This window comes from Pimephales promelas, chromosome 18 (assembly GCF_988280905.1).
Source record: "Pimephales promelas chromosome 18, fPimPro1.hap1.1, whole genome shotgun sequence".
NCBI classification, from domain to species: Eukaryota; Metazoa; Chordata; class Actinopteri; order Cypriniformes; family Leuciscidae; genus Pimephales; species Pimephales promelas.
Window position 1 is genome coordinate 32,233,515 of NC_142786.1, and position 25,082 is coordinate 32,258,596.

The 25,082-nt window shown below is 37.8% G+C and overlaps 2 protein-coding genes across 10 annotated transcripts in view; one reads left to right on the top strand and one right to left on the bottom strand.

The window, feature by feature from the left end:
• The window catches only part of rims2b (regulating synaptic membrane exocytosis 2b), a 123,241-nt gene extending 116,030 nt beyond the window's left edge, over window positions 1-7,211 (top strand). For all 9 annotated transcript variants that reach the window (XM_089122564.1, XM_089122556.1, XM_089122557.1 and 6 more), the window contains 5 exons: window positions 2,099-2,240; window positions 2,392-2,504; window positions 4,048-4,149; window positions 4,365-4,504; window positions 5,333-7,211. In XM_089122564.1, the coding sequence (XP_088978690.1) occupies window positions 2,099-2,240; window positions 2,392-2,504; window positions 4,048-4,149; window positions 4,365-4,504; window positions 5,333-5,539 (704 nt within the window). In that variant the 3' untranslated portion in view covers window positions 5,540-7,211. The remainder of the gene's footprint in view (window positions 1-2,098; window positions 2,241-2,391; window positions 2,505-4,047; window positions 4,150-4,364; window positions 4,505-5,332) is intronic.
• Window positions 7,212-10,444: 3,233 nt separating this feature from the next.
• Window positions 10,445-24,729, bottom strand: lrp12 (low density lipoprotein receptor-related protein 12). The gene is made up of 7 exons (XM_039680781.2): window positions 23,822-24,729; window positions 21,554-21,610; window positions 20,353-20,488; window positions 18,169-18,371; window positions 15,253-16,354; window positions 13,920-14,052; window positions 10,445-12,519 (listed from the first exon to the last, which is right to left on the bottom strand). Exons 1-7 carry the CDS (start codon window positions 23,886-23,888, stop codon window positions 11,617-11,619), a joined length of 2,601 nt encoding a protein of 866 aa, XP_039536715.2. The 5' UTR covers window positions 23,889-24,729; the 3' UTR covers window positions 10,445-11,616.
• Between the last annotated feature and the right edge of the window lie 353 nt (window positions 24,730-25,082).

Consider the following 25,082-nt stretch of genomic DNA (forward strand, 5'->3'; position numbering starts at 1 on the left):
CAAGGGCAGGATGGCAGCGCCACTGTCCCCGGCATGCGGATACAGCGCTCGCAGAGCCGGCTCAGCCTGTCTGCCTCCTTCGAGGCACTGGCTATCTATTTCCCCTGCATGAACTCCTTTGACGAGGCAGACAGAGGTAAGAATGAAGTGATGTTTTTAAAAGCTTTATTTGTTTGTGACCATCGGAAGGCCAGAGAGACGTATGATTGATGTATGTTTGTGTCGATGGATGTATTTGGGGGACAGAGGATGGCAGACTGATGCCCCCTGCTGATCATAACACGTCTTTTTTTTGTATCTCATTCAGTAGTTCAGTAGTAAAAAAATATCTTAAAGGGATAGTTCACCCAAAAATGATGTACCAAACCTGTAAGACCTTCGTTCGTCTTCGGAGCACAAATGAAGATATTTTTGATTAAATCTGAGAGCTGGATCACTGCTACATAGGCTGCCTAAGGGAATGAAACTTGACGGCCCAGAAAGTCATTAAAGAAAATGTTTAAATATACCATGTGACGACAGTGGCTCAACTATACGTTTATCAAGCGATGTTATCAAAAAAACTAAAATAACGACTTTATTCGACTATTCCTTTGAATGGACAGCATGGGGGTGAGTAATCAATGACTTAACTTTCATTTTTTGGGTGAACTAACCCTTTAAAGGGTGAAATGTATAGTGTTTGGTTTCCAGTTTGGTCAGCAGACTTTGCAATAAGGTTCATTAGTTAACTAGCACAAACTAATAATGAAGTGCACTCATGCAGCATTTATTAATCTTTGTTAATGTTAGTTTCAACATTTACTAATACATTATTAAAATCTTATTAAGATTAGATAATGCACTGTGAACTAACATGAACAAACAATGAATGACTGTATTTGTATTATTAAAGGAGTAGTTCACTTTTTAAAAAAAACTTTTGCTGATGATTTACTCGCCCCCGTGTCATCCAAGATGTCCATGTTTTTTTTTTCTTCAGTCGAAAAGAAATTAAGGTTTTTGATGAAAACATTCCAGGATTTTTCTCCATATAATGGACTTCAATGGGAACCAAATGTTTCAAGGTCCAAAAGACAGTTTCAGTGCAAACTGTTCAAAGGGCTTTAAACGATTTCAGACGACAAATAAGGGTCCTATCAAGCGAAGCGATCGCTCATTTAAAAAAAAAAAGTTTAAGTTTTATAAGCACAAATGCTCGCCTTGCTCTGTTCTGTGATGCACATTCGTTCGTTGAATGAACCAAATGACACAAAAAAAGATTTGTTCATTTTGATGAACGAGTTCAAACAGGAGAGTCACGAACGCTCATCACAGAACAGAGCAAGGTGAGCATTTGAGCTTATAAAACTTAAACTTTGTTATTTATTTATTAAATGATCGTTCGTTTCGCTTGATAAGACCCTTATTCATCGTCTAAAATCGTTTAAAGCCCTTTGAACAGTTTGCCGTTTGTACTGAAACTGTCGCTTCGACCTTGAACCGTTTGGACCCCATTGAAGTCCATTATATGGAGAAAATTCAATGTTTTCATCAAAAACCTTAATTTCTTTTCGACTGAGGAAGGAAAGACATGGACATCTTGGATGACATGGGGGCGAGTAAATTATCAGCAAAAGTTTTTTTTTTAAGTGAACTACTCCTTTAACTAACGCTAACAAATATTAACAAATACTGTAACAAATGTATTGCTCATGTTTATCAACATATTAACTAATGAACCTTATTGTAAAGTGTTACCAATAAACCATGTTTCCCAAAGAGCATGAAAAGTGTTGATCTGTGGTTCTTGAAGATTGAATGGTTCGACTTGTTGACTTCTGGTTCCACTCTTCTGGCATAAGTTTGGGATAAAGTAAAGACAGAGACCTGCAGAATCTCTGAACAATTCAGACAATGTAAATATTCTTTGGGGGGAATGAAGTAGGTTTCATGCCACAGCGTGCTCATGAGTTGAAGATCTCCTGGCTGGACTCGGCCCGAATCCAAGTCAAGACCGAGTCCACAAAACTACTCGAGATGGACTGGAATGGGTGGTCATAGTGTCCCGCATTTGTCTTATCTTCTCATCTTCCCTTCCCCTTGTTGTAATTTCCAGAGGAGGGTAAGAAAAAGAAGCCAGTCCGGCTGGCAATCCAGCGGAGCGTGGAGACGGGTTTAGCCGTCGAGATGAAGAGCAGGATGACACGGCAGCCCAGCCGAGACACCTCGGACGATGGTGAGAAGCCAAAACCTGGAAAGTAAGTGCATTTGAATATGATGGTCCACCACTCCATAACTCACATGATGCTGGTTGGCTGGGATTAGATCAGTGATGATATCTTTAAAGAAGTCTTGCAAGAAGCCGTTAGCACCCAGTTTACTGATTTTCTGTCCGTTATCTATTAATAGTCTGATCTTCCCTGGAGTGAAGATCTCATCAGACAGCCAGTTCACTGAGTTTTTGGACGGACTTGGCCCAGCCCAGCTGGCAGGGAGACAGACATTGGCCACACCTCCAATGGGTTAGTATCATGGGTCTCTATTTTAATATTGTGTTAATATGAACAATTCTCTCTGGAGTTATGTAAGACACTGTCAAACTTCAGTTTTGACAAATATTTAGCAATAGCATATACACTACCGGTCAAAAGTTTTAGATCGGTAAGATTTTTTTATGTTTTTAAAACAAGTCTGTTCTGCTCACCAAGGCTGCTTTATTTGATAAAAAAAAAATACAAAAAAAACAGTAATATTGTGAAATATTATTACAATTTTAAACTATGTGAACATATAGTGAAGTGTAATTTATTCCTGTGATCAAAGCTGAATTTACAGCATCATTACTCCAGTCTTCAGTGTCACATGATCCTACAGAAATGATTATAATGTGATGCTCAAGAAACATTTATGATTATTATCCATGTTGAAAACAGTTTTATTTCAGGATTCTTTAATGAATAGAAAGTTCAAAAGAACAGAATTGATCTGAAATGGAAAGCTTTTGTAACATTGATCACTACCATTCAAAAGTTTGGGGTCAGTAAGAATTTATTTTTTTATTTTTAAGGGAAAGAAATTAGAAAATACTTTTATTCATCAAGGATGAGTTAAATTGATCAAAAGTTACAGTAAAGACATTTATAATGTTAGAAAAGATTCTTCTTTTGAACTTTCTATTCATCATAGAATTTTGGGGGGAAAAATGGTACATGACTGTTTTCAACATTGTTTTTTGAGCATAAAATCAGCGTATTAGAATGATTTCTGAAGGATCATGTGACACTGAAAACTGATGTGTAATCAGCAACAGTAATGATGTTGAAAATTCAGCTTTCAAATTACATTTTAAAATATATTAAAATAGAAAACAGCCATTTTAAATTGTCATATTATTTCACAATATTACTGTTTTTCATTTTTTTTAATCAAATAAAGCAGCCTTGGTGAGCAGAAGAGACATTTAAAAACATTTAAAACATAAAAAACATAAAAAAAATTAAAAACATAAAAAAATCTTAGTGATCTGAAACTTTATGTACAGCCGAACAGATATCCTTCTTGGCATTCTATATAGTATTTATAACATACAAAGTAAACAGTACGTGTACTATGATGATATTTACATTATGCGAACAGTATGCTTTGCATATGCGTAAAGGAATAGTTTATCCAAATCTACTCGCCCTCAAGCCATCCTAGCTGTTTATGACTTTCAGACAAACACATATTCAATAAAACTTTGACTTTCTTCGGCTGAAAGAAGAAAGTCATAAACATCTAGGATGGTTTGAGGGTGAGTAAATTACCGTATAATTTTCATTTTTGAACAGAAATTAATCCTTTAAAGGAATAGTTCATCAAAAAAAAAAAATCAGTAATAATAATAGGTCAACAGTTACTCAATATCATTTCAATCTTTGGTTAATCTTTGAAACACAAATGAAGTTTTTTAATGAAAATTAGAGGTTTCTGTTCCTTCTATTGAAATTTTTGGTAACGAAAGCTTAGAAGATACAAAAGGTCATAAAAATATAAAGAGACCCTTTGTCTGCTGTTTCTCCACAGGCGACATCCAGATTGGCATGGTACACAGGAAAGAAAGGCTGGATGTTGAAGTTATTCGGGCTCGAGGCCTGGTGGGCAAACCAGGGAACAAACAGACCCCAGGTACATTTACATTTAACATTTATTCATTTATCTGACGCTTTTATACAAAGCGACTTACAAGAGTCTTGCTCAGGGACACATTGGTGCCTCACAGTGGATTCAAACCGTGCTTATACCTCACTACTCAATCTGATTGTGACATAATACTGCTTTTTCCTGTTCTTGGACTGTTTTGTGAGGTTTATATGTAAATCCCTGCAATCTTCCATTTGCAGCACCTTATGTAAAAGTATATCTGCTGGACAATGGGAAATGCATCAACAAAAAGAAAACGCGGACAGCTAGAAAAACTCTGGATCCTCTTTATCAACAGCAGCTTCAGTTTGAGGAGAATCCCGAGGGGAAGGTTTTACAGGTAACACCATCAGGCCTGCATCTTATTTTCTCACTTTACTAAGTTTGAACAACATGTATGGTAGAGACTGTGTACTTGAAAGTGTCATGAAAGGCAAATTGCAAAAATCAGCATCATTTTCGATATGGCAAATATCATTTCTTCTGATTTTAGAATTAAATTTGACCTAGACATGTTTTCACCACGTTTATGTATTATAGTATTTATTAAAATTTTCATTGTTTTTTGTTTTTTGTTTTTGTTTGTTTGTTATTTTTACATTTCCAGTTTTCATTTTAGTTCATTTTTATTTAACTTTATTTTTATTCATTCTAATACTTCAAATTATTTTATTTTAATTATTTGCCAAGTTTCTAATTTTAATTAAACTTTTTAATCCAATATTTGAATTTTAATTTTTTTGAATTTGAAATCTTTATTTCGAACATGAAAAAGAAAGTATATAAAATAAAACAATGTTTAAAAACTTAGGAAAAATCAAAACAAATGAGCAGCAATATATATATATATATATATATATATATATATATATATTTCTTTGCTGTTGACACTTCTATTACATGTGCGAAAAGGAGTAGGAAGAAGTAAAACTTATATACTCCTACCCCCTAAATTAATCTGAAAATTAATAAAAAAAAATTTATATTAATAAAAATTAATAAAAAAAATATTTTTAAAATATAATATTTTATTCATTATAAAATAAAAAATATTTTTATTCATTTCATCTTTATTTCAAATCACTTTTATATATAGTTTTAGTTCAGGATAATGCACCACATCCCCAGAAAGTCTTTGACTAATCATGTCTGTCGTTTCTTTCTACAGATTATTGTTTGGGGGGACTATGGACGCATGGACCACAAGTCTTTCATGGGAGCCGCCCAGATCCTTTTAGATGATTTAGAGCTGACCAACATGGTGATTGGCTGGTACAAGCTCTTCCCTCCCACCTCATTGGTGGACCCAACCTTGGCACCTTTAAGTAGTAAACCTCCAGATTCAGGCCTGGACAGTTCCAACGTTCGGTCGTAGCGGCACGAGGAGGTGAGCGGCCGGCGTGAGTAGCTCCGGAGAGGGTCTCGACAGGTCACGTCCTGGTTACACTGCATGCTTGATGTGTTGTGTCCTCTGAGCCCGTGCAACAAGAGGCAAAGAAAAGGCCTGCGTCCTGCCAAAAAAAATATATATATGGAAAGAAATTGTATGCTGCTGTCGCACGCAGGGAATGTTCGGGGATTCGGCAGAGTCTCTTAACAGGAGAGAAAGGAAGACGCTGTTTTACGCTGGATGTCAGTGTTTCTTACCTAGAACTTGATGCGTTGTAGCCATTACTATAAGCCAAGCTGTCAAAAGAAGATCTATAAAGAGAGAAGCATTTGGCAAACATGGAATTGGAAAGGGTAACCTAGGATAGATGACGTCCTCATCCTACATCAAGCCTGATCTCCAATGGATCGATCTTCAAATCGTTCGCTGATGAGGAAATGGATACGGCCAGAGATCCTGTCTGATTCAGGAAACGACACAATTCTGAAAAAAAAAAAAATTAATATAAATAAATAATGGACCTTTTGTGCTCCAGTATGATGTTCTCTTTGTTGTACTGTATGAGATTTATAATTTTTTTCTTTTTTTTTCTTTCTTTTTTTTGCATGGATGCAAAGTTGTTTTTTTTTTAAAAAAAGAAAAAATTCTATGGTTATTTTCCTCGAGAGAAAAAAAAAAAAAAAGAAAGAAAGAGAGGAAGATACTCATTTAAGGATGACCAGATCAGCCATTTTCAACAGTTTGTATTATTTTTAATATGAAATTCTCTAGTGCATGATTTTCAAAGGGACTGAATGCAAAACGATAACGACGTGATTGTCATCCTTTAGAATATTCTTCTGTATTTTTACAGATCTCGGTTACAGGTGTGACCTGGTGAGACTTTGTATCTCATATTATTAACGGTAAAAAAAGCAAGAGATGGTTGAAGAAAACAATAAATGTACAATATTTATTTCGATATAAAGCCGTGACATGAAAATTGTACATTTCTCCCTTCAAATGCAGCCATAAATGTGTTCATGCGGAGACAGAGCTGTCGTGTTCTGTTCCACTAGATTGGCTCATTCATTCAAAGCAAGCATGTTGAAAAGGGTCTGCAACATGGATTGAGCACACCGTCTGAGTAATACAGCATGTTTTGATAGAGACATCTGGGAATTTTTTGCAGTTTTATGTACAGTGCATGTGGACCGGAGGCTCTGTCGCCCCCCACCGCCGATCCAGTGGCGTCCACGGGTTCAGGTCGGGGTTGAGGTTTCGTGGCCGACGGTTCAGACATTCAACGCAACATTCCACCTCTTGGCACTCATCTTATCTTGAAGTTTTGAAAAGAAAAAGAGAATCAAACAGACAAAAGAGAACTTAAAAAAAGAAAATTTATATTTATTCAAGGTTGACTTGAAAAAGGTTGCAAGTATATTTTATTTTATTATTGTTATAAAGAAAATGTTATAAAAATGGATCCCATTGGATGGTGCTGTACAAGTCTCTGATCTCAGAGTGGACTGGACAATGTTTATACACGTTGTGTTAGTCGACACAACAGACACTGGTTGTCGGATGAGGAGTCACAGTTCATGGAGATGGGAATATTGCCACACAATATGAATTTTTAATTGTTTCTTGTTTTGAGAGAATAAAATTCATTTACTAATTCCTGGTTTTGTCTGCTATTGTTCCCCAAGCCTACTCACTAACCTTTTAAAACTTTACATGACCTACTACAGCTTGAAATACCACAACATTTACTTTCATTGATTCCAGCATTCTCAATTAGGTCAAAATACTAATTTAATCCAAATGCCAATTCAAATTGAACATTACACTGAAGATGAGACACAGAGATATCTCCAAATACAAATTTGTTAGTTTGTTTTACAAATTAATAATATCTTATCCTTACAATTTGACTTGCCCTGATGATGAAATGACAACGAAATGGGGTTTTCACAAAACGAGCCAATGCCAAAGATATGCCACGGGTCTGCGGTTATCAGTCAAATGAGTTTTTACTTTGTTTATATAGTTTTTAATAGTTTATAGTTAAATCTGAGAGCTGGATCACTGCTACACAGGCTGCCTAAGGGATTGAAACTTGACGGCCCAGAAAGTAATTAAAGAAAATGTTTAAATATTCCATGTGCCTACAGTGGCTCAACTATAAGTTTATCGAGCGACGAGAATACTTTTGTGCGACATAAATAACGACTTTATTCGACTATTCCATTACTTCATTGTGGGCCTTGAGACGAGAGTTGAAGAGATTTCCAGAACGCATGCGCAAGAACTGAGACGAGGACATTCTTCTTCGACTACTTCTTGTTACCGGCTGCTCACCGCTTAGGAGTATTACCGCCATAAATATGTATATAAAGGCTAGATGTGTTATGGCGGAGTTTCTATCGTCATCACCGGCGGCCATCTTGTCACAGGCAAGCTGATGTAAGATGAGTGGTCAGCATGAACACAAATACTCTTATCTCGTTGAAATCTTGATGGATTTACAAACGGTTTGGTTTCTTACAAACGTTAATAATGTGGCTATAATTATCTGGATGATTATTTATTTATACACTTATTATTCATAAGTATGCAGTGTCATAGCTACATCTCTGACGATTATAACAAACCAAACCGTTTGAAAATCGGTAGAAAATTGAGCAAGTTATGATCATTTAAATAGTACATGTACCATTACCACAATGTTACGAGTGAGCGAGCTACCTGTGACAAGATGGCCGCCAGGTGCAGACGACGACCTCCATTGGCCTGACACTTCTAAGCCTTTATATACACATCTATGATTAACGCCACCTACCATTTAAGATGACGTACCGGAAACGCAAAACTTTACAAGCAGAGGAAGACACGCGCTGTACATACGCTTTTCAATTAGACACTTAACATCCCGCTGAACGGCCAGCAGTCGCTCAAGATCATTAAATGGGAAAGTGAAAAAGGTAAGCCGTTCATTTTGCTACATTGAAGCACTTTTACGTTCTCTGGTTGGTTTCTCACGATTCGGACATCCTGGAAATGCACACTTTTTAACCGTTGTACTAGCCTATATAGCGAGACCTACAGCACATTAAGTGAATGACCGCACCTTCAATGAATGACCTATTTTAGAACATTTTTCATATTTACCATTTATATTATTATTATTACTATTTAATATTACCTTTAATATTACCTTATTATGTGGCGCATAAAATACTGCAGTCAAACGTTTGAATGGGTTTGCGTTATACGGTGAGCCGAACCTGGGCCGACATGTTTCTATCTGGGAACCTGACTGGCTCTAATGTCTCTGATTAGGTTCACGCCCACTTTTGGGAGATGGTCCTCACTGCGGAACATGAAATCCATGGGGAGGAGTCGGATCCAGATCCAACTCCTCCCACCTTACATACACCTAAACCTAACCAACTCCGCCCCCTGATCCCTAAACCCACCCCTAATCCCTAAACCCAACCCTAATCTTACCCATCTCCACCCCTTGGATCGTGATCCGACTCCTCCCCGTGGATCTCATGTTCTGCATTGAGGTGCTACTGACTTTTGGGGGGGAAACAAATTAGATTCCCCATAGACTTCAATACAAAATAACGGCAAAAAACAACGTCCGTACACAGCCGACAGTCGTAAATAACTTAAGAAATCACTTATATAAAACATGTCAAGTAATTATATGTCCCTGCCTACCAAAGAGCGTGAAATATACATACACAGACTTAATTTGGCCAATTTAAAAACATGTCCCTTTATTCTCCCAGCGTCAAATTGCTGTAACAACCCCACCCAGTGGCCAGAGGTGTCTTACCCGGACATTTACTTGTACCTCATCGAGTCACCAGGTAAGCCAGTGAATGATTGTATTTCGTTTTTTAAAGTAAAAAACCTTAATGCATATATTATGAATTTATGATGATGATGGCAGGTAGCCTGGGCTAGTTGATAACTGGCATAAAAAATGTATCTTTCATGCTCTATGGCAGGCAGGGTGGGTATATAATTTCTTGACATGTTTTATATAAGTGATTTCTTAAGTTATTTACGCCTGTCGACTGTGTACGGACGTTGGTTTTTGCCGTTATTTTGTATTGAAGTCTGAGGGGAGTCTAGTTTGTTTACCCCAAAAGGGGGCGGGGACAAAATTGACAGTTAAGTTCCCGGATGTGCCGGTTGTGCGTATAATGTGTGAAACAGAAAAACATCAATTACCAATCTTGTAGCTCACCCAGTATGTCTTTATTAGTTTATGTTATCGTTAAAAATCAATTCTCTAAGACCAAGGATATAACATTCTTAATATTTTGGTCGATTTGAATCTTATGTTTATTTAAAAGTTCGAGTCTAGTCATATCTAAATGTTCTTCTGTGTCCATAGATGGCCTCCTGCTTTAGTCAGTATTGACAGAATTGTATTAAGACTAAATGATAATTGCAAATGGTGTCTAACTACCTGAACTTGTTTAAAGTTTTGCCAAAATTGATTTATTTGCCAAATACGTTTAGGCCACTGACTGATCATTTGGTTCAGAAAATGGGGTTTCGTTTCTTAGCAATTGATAAAAACTGTTTTGGTAGTTTTAATGCATTTTAAAAGTGAAATTAACTGCTGTGCCAGAAGGCATCAGAAATAGCGGTGGTCTCCTCGAGGTAACATTTTAGACTTTTAGACTATTGGTTGGGTTAGGGGTCATATAGTTTTAATATGATAGAACTACAAATGTGTTTAGCTTTTTAATCCGAATAACAAAATTAAACGGGCTTTTGGCTCCACCCAGTGGAAACAGCAGCAAGAATTTATACAGTCATGTGCTACAAACCAAAATCCAATGACTATTATTGCTCACTTCAGGAAAAAAGAAAAGAAGTCAAACATTAACAAGTTGGGATGAACACTTTTATTCTCTTGGTGCAGTAAACATTTTTATTCTTATCTTTATATATATATATTTATATATTTTGCATGTTTGTGTATGTATATAATTATATAGATATATTAACACCGCATTATGAAATGGAAAAAAGAAATAAGCACAAGACAGCTGGACATGCTTTTCAAGTAAACGCTACCGAAATGAAAACCAGTAATAAATATACACACTCACACAATTCTCAGTACCCAAACAGTAAGGTTACCAAAAGGTTAACGGTAACAAAAAATAAAAATAAATACAACAAAACAAAAGTGGCTGTTATACAATGCAACATCCTTTAAAAATAGTAGCTCCGTCTCAGATTATACTCTGTTATAAATAAAAGTCCCTCGCTCATATTCGCATGTGACGCACATAGTACCACGGCAGCGGGGACCAAACTCACACTGAAATGAACAACCGTACCAAATTTTGGTTGATAACCCAATTTTTGCAAGCAGTTAAAAGAATAATTTTACTCAAAATGAAAAATAGTGAAAACACTTCAAGCTGCTCTTTTCCATACAACAAGAACCCTGATACAAATCCATATGACTTTAGCGTTAATTGTTGAAAATTGCCCTCAACCAATGACATTTGATGCCAATTCGCCATCGGCCCGTTCCTATTGACTGTATAGGAAAAAAGCAAACTCCACAAATAGTATGTCTGGAACAACGTGAGGGTGAGTGAGTAGACATTACGTTTTTTTTTTTGGGTCAACCATACTTTTAATAAAACAAATGCCTGACATCAAATGTACAAATAAATTAAAGGTTCTCAGAGCACTTGGATGTGTTCAGTCTTTCGTTGTTCCACACTGTCCAGGATAGATGCATGTGTTTGTGCTGCTTTCCCAAAACCGAGAACTGCACTGAACGGCTCACTCTCAACTCAACGTGAGCTTCATTTGACTCTTCAGAAAAATAGACTTTGACCTGGTAAAACATCTCAACGAATACTAATATTGCACAGTGGGATTGGGGAGTTCTTGTACTCTGTATGATTTTTACAGACTGGTCTTTTAAAAGTACCTGATTTCTGAAGCTCTTGGTTCGACTTTCGACCTCCGCTCCACTAGGGGGCGATAACTGAAATAGCAAGCTGTGAGCAGGGGAATCTTAGAGTCAATTCTTAACAGAGCAGCAGTGACTCATCATCACTAGTTTCTGACTTCGCCGTCGCCTCCAGACAAGCGTCTGGGATCTGCGCCGTATGGACAATCCCACAGTGTTCACAGGGGCCGTCCCGACCCACCGGCCGGCCTCTGAGAGAGAGGTGGGGCACGAAAGCCTGCTCGAAGCCTTGCTCCAGCAGGGGCCTGGAGCTCTCGTCATTCGAGTCTGAGACGGGAATGAGGAGCTCCACGTCATCCTCATCCTCACCCCTAATACCGACATTGGTACAGCCCGCACTTCCTTGCTCCAGTTGGCGCAGAGGGCTGTGGTTCTGCCCAATGCCACTTGATCCTCCATCACCTGAGTGACCGAGAGAGAAACGAATCCAGCGCAGGCTGCGTGTGACCCGGCTTAAAGCACCGCTGAAGGGGCTCCTCGCATTAGTAGTCGTCGTCGTCGTAGTACACAGAGGTCCGGTCACTCCAGAACTTTCTGAGATGCCCTCAGAGATGCTGCTCTCTCGGCTGACCAGTGGGGCAGAGCTGGCAGACACCGAGACGATGGCTTCCACAGCTGTGGTGGGGGGCGTTTTCTGTGGTAGGGGGGCCATCAGGCCTCCAACAGCTCCAGGGACATCCCTGCGGGGATGGTGATCACTCTCGGTGTCCGTGTCATCCGAGTCCAAGGGCAGAAGTCCACGGTGAGAGCCAAACCTCTCCGGGTCACGTGCAGAGGCGTTGCCGGCAGGACTCTCTTCGGCGTCTGCAGACACCAGTGCGAGAGAGCCAGATCGCCGTGAACGTGTGAAATTGAACAGGCGTCTCCAGATGTTGCCGTGGCGCCCTGTGGTGGGGAGGCGGATTGAGGTGAAGCCCAGCTGAGAACGGACTGCCAGTCTTAGGTTTTCTAAAACAGACGCCTGAAAGGAAGAACAACAGGGAGTGTTAGCCAGGGCTCGACTCGCACCTGCGTCTAAAAATAGATGTGTGTGAACTGCAAGATGTATTTAGGATTGAAGTTTAGGATTAAAGGGATACTCGACTGTTATTCCCTTAACTAAGACGAGCTGATGCATACCTCTCTCGTCTCAGTGCGTGCACTCTATCGCTCTGTATTGCCGCAAAACTATGTTAGCACTTAGCTTAGCCCAGTGCATTAAATATGGGCCAAAAAGAGAAGCGACCAAACACTTCCTCGTTTTCCCTATTTAAACACAGTTACTCGATTAGTGTAACTCGACCTAGGCTGGTGACACAAAATAAAACGTTGTGTTTTTCTAAGCGTTTAAAATTGATGACTATATTGTATGGCGGAATACCATAAAAAAGTGCTTTAGAGCGCTTCAACTTGGCGCAATAATACCTTCACTCGTGAAAAGTCCTCTTACCGGCTCCCGCTTCCTCGCTCTCCCCCTCCCTCTTATTTCTGTCAATGCAGCCAACGTGACATGCGACAAAGCGGGAGACGGTAAGAGGACTTTTCACGAGTTTCAAAGTGACCCCAGCTGAGGAATATGGTCTTATCCAATGAAACAATTGGTCATTTAAAAAAATAAATAAAAATGTATATACTTTTTAACCACAATTCTTTGTCTTGTGCCGGTCTGCGACGCGCCAGGCATTACATAATCACGTTGGAAAGGTCCTTTGGCCTAAGTCCAGCACCTTTCATTATTATATAATGGGGTTTTTTTTTGTTTTTAAAGACAGATCATTTTGCTAGATAAGACCCTAATTCTCAGCTGGGATCGTGCAGAGCCCTTTGAAACTGCAATTATTTGGACTTCAACAAACTGGTTACCGTCCATTTCCTCAAAAAAACAAACTAAATTTCTTTCTGTCTAAATCCCGAAAATAATCAAATAAATAACGAGTTGACAACAACTCTGACAGCCAACGATTCTATCTTGTCTACAAACCATGTTTTGTCACGAAAAAAAACACGCAATAAAACGAACCGGAAATGATGCGAAACAGCACGTGCGCCAATACCCAGAACACAACACGCGAATATGGACGTCAGACATTTGGACGAATATTTGCTCAGAGGAAAAAAAAAATGCAAAAAAAGAAAACATAAGATTTACCGGGTGACCTAAACCCATGCCTTGCTATGATTGGCTGTAGCTCATGACATCACTGTGGGTGAGTCGCGCGATGGTTCTGGATTACTAGCATGCTAGATATTTTTCTGGGCTCGGCGACGCGTCTGTGCTGCGTCGTTGGCTCTTTCATACTAACAGATTGGCAAGCGTTCGTCGCCCCCGCGATTTGCACACGATAAGTGTAGTGTAGTGTGAACTTGGCTTTATCTTCTTACCTGATTTCCAGAGCAGACAGGAAAATCTTCCACTGGGGGGATCAGTCCTTGAGCAATTAGCTGCCCATATGAAGGAGGAGCTTCTCTTCTCAGTAACTCTGCCTCTACTCTGGACAGCTGAGTCTCAAATGACCTGGAAGAACAACCAACAACATTGATTGGTCATTGACAAGGGAACAGTCACAGAGACGTACACTAAAATTTAAATCATTTCTAGGGCTGAAACGATTCCTCGAGTTACTCAATTACAAAAATTCCTCAAGGCAAAAAATCTGCCTCGAAGCCTCGTTAAACTCCTATGACGCGCACTTTACGCGCACGCAGGGATCTGATTGTTTCACACGGACCGTTGTTCAGGAAGCACACCATAGCGCATGATACATTTGACTTCATAAATGGCAGAGAATGTCTAAAGTTTGGGATCATTATATGTTTATGAAGGGAGAGAACAAGATGCAATGTGTCTGCATACCTGGCATTCCATACCCCCGATTTCTAACGCTGAAGTGTCAATCCCTTCGGTCAAATGCCTGAAAGATGAGTTCGTCGAAAGTTCTACCTGTTGAGCCACTCGCGATCGACTAGTTTTACCACCGCATGTTAATTCGCGAGTTAAAATATCCTGTAATCTTGTGCGAAATCTAGAGCAATTGCGACAATTCATCATATGCTTAAACTTTTATGTAGTCACGCAACAAAAATTTCAGCATACATTCACTGTATACACCGGGACGTGATGAAGGAATAGTGTGAGACACACACACACACACACGCACTTTGATGTTTGTCTTGAGATTACAGTTGAAAAAGTCTGATTGTATACCCGTTTGGGTTGATATTTTATATTAATTTATTTTTGTTTCCAGGTGGATAATTTGCAGAAGGTGCAATCCTTTTTTTTGTAATGTTGTTGTATTAAGAAGACAAAACTAAGGCCAAATGGGCTTTACTATTTAAGTTTTTATTCAAAGTTTTACATGTCACAGGTTTTACACTAAATTGTTTTAACTGTATTGTTATATAATTGTTGGCACTGGCACTTATAAACACTAAATGGGTAAAAATCGCAATAATTAGTTGTGGAGCCAAATGTTGCAGTTGAAATAAATACCTCTATTTTTTTTTAAAGAAATAAAAGCCAAACCTCATCATTTTCGTAATACATTATTTGTTTTGGTTGCTTAAAAACACACACAAACAAATTATCCGATTACTCGATTAATCGATCGATTACAAAAAGAATCGATAGCTGCAGCCCTAATCGTTTCCCCTGCCAATCAACTTCTATTTTAGCTCTAGTCTGGCAATCTACCCAACGAACTGCTTCACTTACCTGCGCTCAAACATCCTGAGCGAGTACAATTTGCAGGTGCAGCCCAGAGCAATGACCAGCAGCAGGCCGCAGATCAGACTCCCGATGACGGCGGCAGTGATTACTCGTGTGGGTACGATCACTGGGCAGCTTTCTTCATCGCTTCCATCCCCACAGTCGTCTTGCGCGTCACACACCCAGCTTTCAAAAACGCAGCGGTTGTTCTTGCAGTGGAAGTTTCCAGGCTGGCAGAAAAAGCAGTTCTTCTCATCTGAGCCGTTTGGGCAACGGTTCTGGTAGTTGCACCGGTCAGACCGCGGGTAGCAGGCACCGTTTCGTGAGCACGGGAACTCGTCTTCCTGGCAGTTGCTGCAGTTGAGCTCGTCCCTGCCATTGGGGCAGTGCCAGAAGCCGTCACAACGTTGTTGTTCGGTGTAGCAACCCCAGTTCCCTCCACATGGGATTTCCCACGGCAAGCAAAAGCCATCGACTTGATACGTGACATTAAAGCCTCGAGCCGCGTTGATTTTGTCGGCATAAAAGTGTATCCGAAGTTGTCCTGAGGACGACACCACTGCTACAGGGGCTCGAGAGTCAAACGCAGTCAACACGCGCAACAGACGCCTGGGGTTCTCCTCTAATCCGTCGTAGACTTTGACGTAATCGCCGTAACCTGTGCCATCCAGTTTGAAGTCCATAAAGCGCAAGACGACCTTACGGTGGTCACCGGTGTCGATCAGCCAGGTGCAGTTACTTCCAGGTGGATAGAAGTCAGGATAGTTGGGTGAGCTGAAAGTACCGTAGAAATTGTGCAGCCATTCGCCACAGGTGGGCACGTCACAGTCGATCTCGTCGCCCAAGTCTTGACAGTCGATGCTGCCGTCACACTTGAGGGACTCCGGCAGACAGGTGTAAACACGGGTGTAGCGTGAAAGACAAGGGAACTGGTTGAAAGCGCAGGGCTGGAAGGAGAAGAACGCAGAGGGGTTCGGCTGGACACACAGCTCCTCGTCTGAGTTATCGCCACATTCGTCCATGGTGTTGCACTGCCACGACTCTGGGATACACTTCCCGTTGGCACAGTGGAATTGGTCAGGATTGCAACTGGCTTCTTCCGATTTACCTACAGAACCAATTACAAACAGATTTTACCCTTTTGGATAGACATGAGCATTAATTTATACATTTTTGGAAGATTTGTTTCAGAGGATGTTTATTGTGCAACAGGCAAAGGGAAGTCTGTGATCTATGTTCAGCATGAAATCGAAATAACTAAACTGTCTATTAAATGCTGGACTTATTTGCCTTATTTAAATGTAAGACTGAGTCAGTATCCAAATATAATTTGGCCACATTAACAATACATGGCTCAAGTGACCCAAGTTCAATCGGATATGACCCACGAACGTGTAAACGGGGAAAAAAGCATAATGATATTCTGTTATTGGTTTCAGGCCTCATTGGATGTGTCTGACGTAAACGGACAGATTGAATATTCCCATCAATGCGAGTTGTTTGTCATTGAAAAAGTGATGAATTTTTTTTTTCTTTTGACTTATGAAACCAATGTTTTGCTGACCTTTAAAGATGTTGCGGAAAGAAAAAGCTTTTCTGGGTCAGTACGTCTACAATGAGTTCTTTCGCAAAGTGTAGTGTAAATGCAGATATCCGATGTGGGTCACTTTAAAAATGTATAAGCTGGTCGTGTATATAGTCAACAAATCGAAATCGTAAATGCGGCCTTTTGAGAGAATTTTTTTGAATTTGAAAACGCATTTTATTACAATCAAAAATAGTACATTATTTCATTACATCATTCTACATTTTATAAAACACACACACACACACACAAAAAGCCTCTAATCTGCTATTTATACATGACACCATAAAAATACTCCCTTTACTTTTACGGCTTTTGAGATAGATAGAGAGAATTGTTTCATAAGTGTTGTAGAGCTGAGCAAAAAAAATAGATTTTTCAACTCATCGCTTTTTAAAATGTGGTCGACTCGATTCAAAATCAATTCTCAATTTCTGACCTACCCAAAAAACATATTTTTTTATGTCTCTTTAATTGTCTTTATTCTATTGAATTTATTTGTGCTACTTTTATCAATTTGATTCAAAGATTGAAATCAAGCTTCCATGTGTTGCATAAACTCTTAACAAAAAAATACCCCATTACAAAAACACACATTTAGGTAAGACCAATGTAATAAAAAAAATGTCTAAAAAATAACAGATATCTATCTATCTATCTATCTATCTATCTATCTATCTATCTATCTATCTATCTATCTATCTATCTATCTATCTATCTATCTATCTATCTATCTATCTATCTACCTACCTATCTACCTATCTACCTATCTATCTATCTATCTATCTATCTATCTATCTATCTATCTATCTATCTATCTATCTACCTATCTATCTATCTATCTATCTATCTATCTATCTATCTATCTATCTATCTATCTCAAACATAAAATAACCTGATCCTGTTTGATGAAGGCATGCGACTTCGTTCAGACCTGTCCAATTTTCAGCATTAATTTTGCATCAAAATCCTGTCTCTGCATTGTATGCATTTAGTGTAGTGTACCTAAAATAAAAAGACTTTTATATACAGGTTTGTAGCTCTTAATTTCTTTGTATTAATTAACCACTTGTAAAGTTATGTCCACTGTTCTTTTTTTTTAAATAAATATAGGATTTGCATTACATCTATATTCATTATTGTTGAATCAAGAATCGAGTCAGGAATCGAAAATCGAATCGAGAGCTTGCGAATCGAAATCGAATCAAATTTGAACATCTGAATCGATACCCAGCCATAAAGTGTTGCATGGCAGTGCCACACAGTGTTTAAGACGTCTACGTAACACATCCTCGATGATGCAGTTAAATCCAAAGGGATATAAATAGCAAGTCTACCTGTTATGTAAGAGAGCCTAAAGCCCTTTCCAGTCATGCTGTCATCAGAGTGAAACTTGATCCACACATGATCCTGAGAGGAGATGTATGGGGCAGGAATAGACGAGCCACAGGCCCGGTACCCATCCAGGTTCTTGTAGGTGCCAATCGAGATCCAGTCTAAACCACATCGATGCGAACTCTGAATTTCAAAGTCCTGAAAACTAAAAGTACAACCAATTTTAAGTAAAAAGAATGTCGGGTATGTGCACAATAATACATATTTAAAAGGAAAACAGCATCCCTGTGATCAAGTTAAGCAGCTAATTAATAATTAAATGAGTTAAATGACATTAAGACACAGGATTACGTCTTGTTGCATCTTAGATCTCAAATTGCAATAGATCATGACTTCTAGATGTATGAGTATTAAATAGTACCAATTAAGAAACATGATGCTGGGAAAGCTCTACCTAACTACAGACATCAAAAGGAGGAGGTATATGCGAGACGTGGTGTCTTGCTCAATACTAGAGCCGTTGAAAAACAGAGTTGTAACACTCCCATAGACCGCCATAGGAACTGGAATGAGGAAGTAATGCGTGTCGTGGAGCAGCTCCAAACACTGATAGTTCCAGCATTGAACCCCACTGTTTCCCCAACCATTGTGAAATTTATTTATATATGAAATTTATATTTTTTTTTAAATGTTGTATAAGTTTAATGATTCATAATACATGATTTCAACACATTACACATGCTTTTTGATTGCTAAGAAATGTACACCTTAGACCTTTGATAATTTATAGACAGGCTGCCTGCATGGTAAGAGGTAATCCTCAAATTTTCAAATAATTTTACTGTAATAGTAATATTTCTAATTTTATTGAGCAATAATAATATTCATAATTATTATTAGTCATATTAAAATACAAGCATAAAATGTTGAGCCAAATTGTGCAGCTCTACTATACGACAAACCAGATGTTCATTCATTCATATATGAAGAGTTCAGATGCAAAAGCCTCTAAATGCCATTTGAAATTTTCTTCAAGAATGTTAATTTTTATCAAGCTTGTATATTTAAGTTCAGTAATTTCACTTAAATGTCAATGAAGATTACCTATGAATTGCCATTTAAGTGAAATTACTGAATTTAAATATACAAGCTTGATAAAAATCATTATTCTAGAAGAGAATTTCAAATGGCACTTAGAGGCTTTTGCATCTGAACTCTTCATATATATATATATATATATATATATACAAAATTCCCCCCTTTCCTCCACCAAATCGTTCAGCCCTACTGAAAACTGGACCAATCATCTCTATAAAACCGCTTCTATTGGCAAAATTAGTGAGTTTCTGTGTTTACCACAAAAATCACATCCTGTGGGAAGAAATACCAATTCCTATTTCTGTGCCAGTAACCATGGACACCATACTCAGATTAAGACACAAACAAATGCCCTAGTTGAGGCAAACAGGCTGTACAAGAATAGAGCAGATGCAGAACATAAAAATAGATATAAAGAACCATTTGAAAGGGGTTTGTTTGAGGTGGCAGTAACTGAAAAAATAAATTATTTATACTAACACTCATTCCTTTCAACCAGCACTCAAAATACAGTCCTATCCCCATGAAACTTACAAGAGACACCGCACTGCTTTAAAAATATCCTTTGTAAATCAATGACAAGGATAAAAACAAACAGAAGCCAATTCCAAACAATGTTTTTAATTACCGGTCAACCAATATTGTTTTTTTGTTTTTTTTACAATTTACATCCAACACAGTAAAAAAACAACAACTTGGGAAGACTTGGGAAACTGGATAAAGCACAGCATAGTTTGAGTTTGTCAAGTTAGGCTGTCAATAGAGGGTAAGAAAGCTCTCAGATTTCATTAAAAATATATTTTGTGTACCAATATAGATAAAAGTATTATGGGTTATTTTTTTTAAAGCCAAACATCAGCTTTGGCGATATACTGTATCAGTTGACCACCATTTTTCATCTGCATGTAAAGAGGCAAAGCAGTTTCTATGAAAAAATGTTAGCTTGAATTGGTAAAGAGTACCAGACTCCTCCACCACTGAAGGAATTTATAGCCTGTAATTTAGGCAAACTGTGAGCACCATCTTTATTCTTGGCCTGCTTTTGATCACGGAATGGTAAATATTGCAGTATTGTGGTGAGGAGTTACCTGATGGTGATGATCTCTCCAGGGTTGGCCCTGATGTTCCAGCTGCAGTTGATGTGAGAAGGGTATTCAAAGGGCCAACCAGGGCTGGTTATCACTCCACTGGACGCCCTTATCTGCTCCGCTACATCTCCACAGGCTGGAGAAGACCACAAAAACAAAGATTAGGACCATGCACTGTCAAACCAAGTGAGCTGCCTTAATTACTTCACTGCATCTTAACCAATAATAAACCTTGTAAATTAGCCTTATTATTTGGACATGCTAGGCCTACATTGCATATGCTTCACACACACACACACACACAAAAAAAACAGAACATTTAATAACTGATTCCAAATTGATTTCAAGAAAAAGGAAATGATAAAAATATACCACAAATATTTAGTCAAAGTTATTTTTAGTTAGCTTAAACTATCTTGTCCTGTCTTATTAGGGAATTAAATATTTGTTAACATTTCTACTGAATAAATGTTTACAACAGCATACTGAAATGCATTCTAGCCTTCATTGCAAATTATGCGATGATGCAAATTAGTCATTTTAAAAAGCTTTTAACTCAAGAGTGTATATGAAGAGTTCAGATGCAAAAGCCTCTAAGTGCCATTTGAAATTCTCTTCTAGAATAATCATTTTTATCAAGCTTGTATATTTAAATTCAGTAATTTCACTTAAATGACAATTATTAGGTAATCTTCATTGCTATTTAAGTGAAATTGCTGAACTTAAATACACAAGCTTGATAAAAATTAACATTCTTGAAGAATATTTCAAATGGCATTTAGAGGCTTTTGCATCTGAACTCTACATATGATTTCTCACTGAATTATGAACACCAAAACAATTAAATACATGCAATGTAACCTATATGTGGGTTCCAGAATTCCCGCTTAAAAAATTGCTAGAAATAAAGCTAGCCTACTAATGAAATGGGGTGGATGAAAGAGTAGCAGTTAAAAATTACCCAGGCAAGAGGTGACATGTGGGTAGTAGACTAATCTGGGCAAAATATCAAGAGCCTTTATATCTCTTACATTCCTTGGGGGGAAAAAAGGGATCTGCAAAGATACAAAGCTCCCCATAAGCTATGTATGAGGACTCTAAAAAATGCTTTGGCTTTAACCTTATTGATTATCTATTTTGCTCTGAAGATTAACAAGATCTATAACCTAGGTATGTAAACCAGAACAGAGCAAGACTTTACCGTTTGACATCCCTGATGCATATACATTCTCGCTGTGCTCTGAAGAAACTGCATTTCCTGTAAAAACAGAAAGAAAAACAGATATTCCCACAGAATAAAAACCTATGATGCAACAGAAATCAATATGTGTAAATGAAAAACGAAATGGTGCAAAGACACGATACTTCAAACTCAACCTAGTGTGCAACAAAGCTTAAAAAAAAAACAGAGTCTAAATGTTATCCACTAGGAACCATGTGGAATTAAACCAGTTTTAAAACAGCAGAATGACCCAGAATGCTGCCCACATTTCAAGCAGCAAAGAGAAATGTGGTTCAAACACCCACAGTAATTCTGAAGACAAGACAATGCTTCACTTCAAAATCAGAATGCAAAGCAAGCAGAGGAAAATGGATCACAATTTAGACTTCTCTTCAAAATTTGCAGGATTGGTGCATCTAATTCATATAAGACTTTTACTGTCAGTATTTTTCTCTCACAATATCCTTATGTGACATTTTCAAGGAAACTCCATTCTTCTTCATTCAGTGGAATAGATATGAAAGTAAAATTGAATTTGTTGGCCAATGCTTACCAAAACTAAGCTAGGTTTTTCATCCCAGAGTGCATTGCTTGCTCACATTTTTAAATGCTTTACAAAAAACATAATCACTAATTTAGGTCTATACATTAGACTGCATTTTGCATTTTGGGACGTTGTAGTACCTTCCCCTTCAGCCAAAATCCAACACGAATATAAACTGATTAGATGCAACTCGTACGATCTAAAAGCCACACAAGATGACTGTTAGATAACTTAGGGGTTTAACAATTACAAAAGCATCCTACTCTTCTATTTCTACAGTCATACTACCGTATTTATAATATACTTTTCTGTATGCTTGGGGGAAAAAAAACTCAAGGTAAGCCCTGAAGAGCCCTCATTGTTTGAGCTTGCTGATCATCTGTTGGGGTTTCCCACACTTGTGTCTGTTGGCTTACGGCAGCTGAGGGCATGATGGGAGCAAAGCAAAGGAAAAAGGCATGCAAACCAGGCCACTGCTATACAACAAATGTACAACAACTGATGGATATATTAGCTTGTCTATATCAACAGGTCAGTTGTAAGATGACAACTGGAACAAACGGACCAGTCTTTATTTTACTTTACAAGCAATTTTTAATAACTAGAGTGTCGTTAACAATTAAACTTTACACGGATTTATCTATTAAATAATAAAATAGTGTAACGCCAACTGTAAGAAGGGTAATACTTTACAATACGGTTAACATTAACTAACAATGAACAATACTTCTACAGCATTTATTATATTTAGTTTCTCAACAGTTATAGATTTTTTTTTGGACCATCAAATGTTGCATCTAGAGACTGACGGATAAAGGATTTTGAAGGCCGATACCGATACAAATATTTGTTGGTTTTAAAATCTGATATTCTGATATATCGGCCGATATTTTTATTTCTTTATTTCAGAAACACGCAACAAAACATTAACAGATTTCCCTAACATTATTTATTTGTAGTTATTTATGGGTTTTAACTAAAATAATATGATAATGCATTTTAAAAAGTAACTTGCTGCACATTATAAAAATGCTATATAATGCTGTGCATTATATAATACTGCACATTATATATATAAAAAAAACACCCCTAATCTGTTTTATATAGAAAGTCAGAAAGCAGGAATCCTCCAAACATAATCAAAAGTGAAAGAGAAAAAGAAAAACAGAATTCCCCAAAACATGAAATGGAAATGTTTGAAAATCCCTCATCAGGGCAAATATACAGAGAGTTAGATAGGAAATAAAACCAGAGAATGGGATTAATGTGTTTTGTTTTCAGTCAAGATGATGGGATTCAATCACAGAGATGGACAGACATGCTGTAAACAATAGAAGTCTTTGTTCCCTTCATTCACCCGGATCTGATCTCAAACACAAGCCATGTCATCACATTCACTCTAACGTACATGTTTAAAGTGTGTCAAAGTTTCTATGGCAGTAATTAAATCAAACCCAATTTAACCATTAGAGAAACATCAATGTATGTGAATGAAAACCAGTTCACTTTTCCCCAAAGCAGCTCCACTGCAACATCACAACACTAGTTTATAATAACTAGCGCATGTAACATTAATACTATTTTAACATAACCAAAATAGCGAGATAAAACACATACAGTGAAATTTGCAAGAAGAGAAATAGAAGAAACATGCAAGTTAGTCTATATTATATAAATCAATAAACGGTAGAGAAGTGTCTTACCCATAAAAATGAAGAGTAGATTTGTCCATAGCAAACAGATCTTGTTTAGGTTCAAAATGTAGGCCATAATAGCTTAAAAATGATAAAATGTGCTACTCTGTAGTTTTAGTATCCCTATTTATACACAATATGTAGGGGAGCAGAGAGACTAGCTGTTCAACATTTCTTTTCGTTTCCTACTTCTATCTTGATTACACTGATGTTGCAGAAAAACGAACGTCTTAGATAAACGATAATAATATTTAGATAATAAAATCATTAATACATTTGAAGAAACGCGATAATTTCCCTCAACAAAAAGCAAAGTGAGTGAAATCACAATCAGTCTTCCCAACACAAAGGAGTTGCTAATGCTAACAGGATAATGCTAACGTTAACCTACACCTCTAATCTAACCTACCAAGTTACTATAAATCCCACTGATTCGTGTAATTCATCTAACTAGTAAAGCAGCGAAATCCTTTCCGATGTCCATCATTGATATAGAATTCGAAATAAACTGACTAAATGCACAAGTGTTGACTAGCCGGTTGTGCTAGCGCTTTTGTTTAGCTCACGAGCTCATTTAAAACATACACAAACAGTGTCCTTAAAAGCCTGAGACGAGATCAACACTAATCTGTCGATGATCCAACGTGAAAGCGCTAATTCCAAGAGTTTAAAGGTGTCAAATAGCCCTCATCTAGACAAATATAGCCACACGCTGCTCTACTGCATGATGTCGCTAACAGAAACCTGATCAAACCAAATACTGAAAATAAAACTAGACATCACGCTTGATCAATAACATGATCGTCTGCTGATCTGACTGAAATCTACTTGCGGTAGTTTTGGCCTTTCCGATCGCTTGTGTGTTGTTACAGCCGGGTATTTACACAAACCAGCCCTTCCCCCTCTGACCACCTCTCTCTCTCTCTCTCTCTCTCTCTCTCTCTCTCTCTCTCTCACACACACACACACACACACACACACACACACACACACACACACACACAACACAATACCCACAATACGTCAAACAAAATAAGGAGCCATTGCCTTTCGCACAATTATTATTATTTTTTACTCAAAATACATGGATTAGAGAAGGGACTGTACTGTTCCAGAACTGCCTAATAATGTAGTGGGCCCAGCACCACTGTTTGTCAATTTGATGCAAAAATTATTTCAAATGACTCCTACTGTAATGGTTATAGGCTACATTTCATCCTCACAAATCCAGAACCATTCACTGTAATCCCAATTTTAATATAGGCCTATT

Coding starts and splice junctions, on each gene's coding strand:
- lrp12 (XM_039680781.2), bottom strand. CDS start 23,888: ATGGCCTACATTTTGAACCTAAACAAGATCTGTTTGCTATGGACAAAT. Junction 21,611..23,821: donor TCTACTCTTCATTTTTATGG/GTAAGACACTTC, acceptor CTGTTTTTACAG/GAAATGCAGTTTCTTCAGAG. Junction 18,372..20,352: donor GGAGAGATCATCACCATCAG/GTAACTCCTCAC, acceptor TTGTACTTTTAG/TTTTCAGGACTTTGAAATTC.